The 2,923-nt window shown below is 34.6% G+C and overlaps 1 protein-coding gene across 1 annotated transcript; it reads left to right on the top strand.

The window, feature by feature from the left end:
• The first annotated feature begins 851 nt into the window (after window positions 1-851).
• On the top strand, window positions 852-2,602 carry LOC111401165 (histone H3.3-like). Its single transcript, XM_023028775.1, has 5 exons — window positions 852-1,016; window positions 1,670-1,741; window positions 1,832-1,908; window positions 2,004-2,094; window positions 2,204-2,602. The coding sequence occupies exons 1-5, from the start codon at window positions 867-869 to the stop codon at window positions 2,372-2,374; spliced, it is 561 nt and encodes a 186-aa protein (XP_022884543.1). The 5' UTR covers window positions 852-866; the 3' UTR covers window positions 2,375-2,602.
• Window positions 2,603-2,923: the final 321 nt, after the last annotated feature.

Here is a 2,923-nt window from a genome sequence, read left to right as displayed (position 1 = left end):
CTGTGGTATCGTCCGAAGAATAGATCTGCTGTTAGGGTTCTAATTCTTACATCAATAACGGAGTTGGCCATCCAGTAAGTATCAATTTAAGGGTGCGTTTGAATCACATTATTTGGCATTATAATGAGATGAATAGTATTTTTTTTAAAAATGAGTAGTTGAAATTTTTTTGATTTACGTGTAATATTACTTTATTGAAAATTGTGTGGTTAAAAGTAGGAGAGAGAAAAATTTAATTTAATGTAAAGAAAAATAATGGGGTTCAAACGGGGGCTAAGTTATTTTACGTACGTTCAATTTACAACTGCATGGATTATTTTTGAACTACAAGTATAACCTCTCAAATTGAAGTTGCTAAAGAAAAGTATTTTACAAAATTCAAATTATAACTTATTTGCAATATCAGATAAAAAAAAAATATCTTCATCTACATTAAACAAAAAAATACAATAAATAATTAAAAATAAATTATCGTTGACATAAATACAATCACAACATTCATTATACTTATTTATAAGAATAAAAATAAATTATCGGGACATAAAATATACAGTCGACCAAAAAATGAGAATCAAACAAACATTTCTTATTTTCAAATACTTTTTGTATAATCTATAAATTTTACGCTAATAAAATCAAAATAAATACAAAATTCGTGCAATGCACGAGACGTAGACTAGTTGTACAAGAAATTCAAATTATTTACCTAATGAAGAAACACACACTCCAAAGCTAACATCTTTGAACCAATAGGAATCAAGATATGAGACTACTCGATCCGCGTCACACCACTAAGTTCACATAGAGGCCGTTAATTTCTGTTGAGAAAACACAATCTAGCGCATTAATGACCGTGGGATCTGTAAATGGGACACATCGGGTTATTAAATCTTCGCCGTCGATCATACTTAATATCCAACATCTTCTACTCCTATATATACACGTTATCCGGCAACAGGTTCAAATTTTACAAACGCTGCACAGAGGAAGGCAAGGGAGAGATTTCTGTTCGAGAAGTGAGTCGCTGTTTCTGTACTCTATTTCAATTTGTTAGCACATTATTTGAATTCAATTGACAAAGATTTTCTTAAACATATATGCGTGTGTATGTACGCAGATTCGGATTCGATCGATGATGATTTTATGTATGCTTAGGGTTTGTTTACATGGCGATTAGTGTTTTCTGTCGATGTACGGATGCTAGTTGGTTGATTTTACGGTTTTTGTTTAATTTTTGGTGCCCAGTTTTTTTTTTTTTCTCCCCCGGCTTCTGTTGAAAGTAGGGTTTATATGATCTAAAATTATGTTTGTGGCTTTGAGTTGGTTGATATCTTATGAATGTCTCTTTGTTTGAAATTTTTTTGATTTTTAGCTTTGAGCCATTACTTCCCCTTTTGCCAGGAAAAAATAAAAATAAAGTAGTGGCTCTTAGCGCAGTTTGGATCTAAAATTGATCTTGAGAGTTCCAGTTTTTGGGATGTTTAACATGCTTTTGTCAAATTCTGAATAGCTGGAGTTATTTTCCGAATTAAGGGTCCTTTGAGATTTTAAACTTAATGCATTGTAACGGAAATCTAATTTAATTCATGTATTACTCTTTGCTATTTAGTTTTCGGGTTTTCTTATGAAAACTTTTATGATCGAGATTTTCTCATGTAATTGTGTGTAGATGGCTCGTACCAAGCAAACTGCTCGTAAGTCTACTGGAGGAAAGGCTCCCAGGAAGCAACTTGCTACTAAGGTATGTGTAGCTTGCTATACTATATGTTAATTTGTGCGTCTGTGTGTGTTCTGTTAGGCAAATTTGATCTAGTTTAACTTCTTTATATAGGCTGCCCGTAAGTCTGCCCCAACCACTGGTGGAGTGAAGAAGCCTCACCGTTACCGCCCTGGTACTGTTGCTCTGCGGTAAGTATTCCTTTACTTCAATTACTTGTTAATCAATGTAGACTTCTATTGATGTCCTGCTGGTTTATGCTTATTGTATTAATGTCATGATACAGTGAAATTCGCAAGTATCAGAAGAGTACTGAACTGTTGATTAGGAAGCTGCCTTTCCAAAGGCTTGTTAGAGAAATTGCCCAGGATTTCAAGGTACATTGATAATGTAAACATTGCTATTTTTGTCCATAAATTTTAAATAGTATGATCTTAAATTACGGCTAAGTGCATTTTTTATTGATTGCCTTTTCTGTGGTTGCAGACTGATCTGCGTTTCCAGAGCCATGCTGTTTTAGCACTTCAGGAGGCTGCAGAGGCTTACCTTGTTGGTCTATTTGAGGACACCAACCTGTGTGCTATTCATGCCAAGCGTGTTACTATCATGCCTAAGGACATCCAGCTGGCTCGTAGGATTAGGGGTGAGAGGGCTTAGATTGAGTATGTTCTATTGCTTAGGTTTGGTGGCGGTAAATTGTGGCTGTGTTCAGTTTTATCTTCATTAAGTGTTAAATAGGTAATGGATGCTTATTAAACTCTAGTAGATCTTGATGGTGGTTTTGGAGAACTTGTCTCGATAATGGCGGTGTGTGCTGTAATGAAATTGGTAATTGTGTTTTGGAATGCAAGTGGTGGTATTATATTTGTGAACTAATTTTCTGTTTGTTCACTGCCTGAGTTAAACTATATAATATATATATCATAGGTTGCATCTTATTTTGGAGGTTTTAGTTTGTTTCAATTGTCTTCTGGATTTGATGTTTAAATTACCTTAAGCCGTAGGAAAGGTTGTGACTTGAAAGGCCCTTAGTGGTTTTCAAAGTTCCTTGATTACGATGGCAGAGGGATGGATGGCTGTCAGCCTGAAGATGATGGCTGTAATTTGTGCCTAATCTGTTGTGAGCAATAAATATGGCTGAAAAATTTGGGGAAAGCTATTGAGATAAGTTTTATCTGGTACAAATTTTAAAGGGTAACTTCAAGT

Source organism: Olea europaea, chromosome 10 (genome assembly GCF_002742605.1).
Source record: "Olea europaea var. sylvestris chromosome 10, O_europaea_v1, whole genome shotgun sequence".
NCBI classification, from domain to species: domain Eukaryota; kingdom Viridiplantae; phylum Streptophyta; class Magnoliopsida; order Lamiales; family Oleaceae; genus Olea; species Olea europaea.
The sequence above is the reverse complement of the archived record's forward strand: the minus strand, read 5'-3'. Positions and strand labels throughout refer to the sequence as shown.

Coding starts and splice junctions, on each gene's coding strand:
- LOC111401165 (XM_023028775.1), top strand. CDS start 867: ATGGGACACATCGGGTTATTAAATCTTCGCCGTCGATCATACTTAATA. Junction 1,017..1,669: donor GAGAGATTTCTGTTCGAGAA/GTGAGTCGCTGT, acceptor AATTGTGTGTAG/ATGGCTCGTACCAAGCAAAC. Junction 2,095..2,203: donor AAATTGCCCAGGATTTCAAG/GTACATTGATAA, acceptor CTGTGGTTGCAG/ACTGATCTGCGTTTCCAGAG.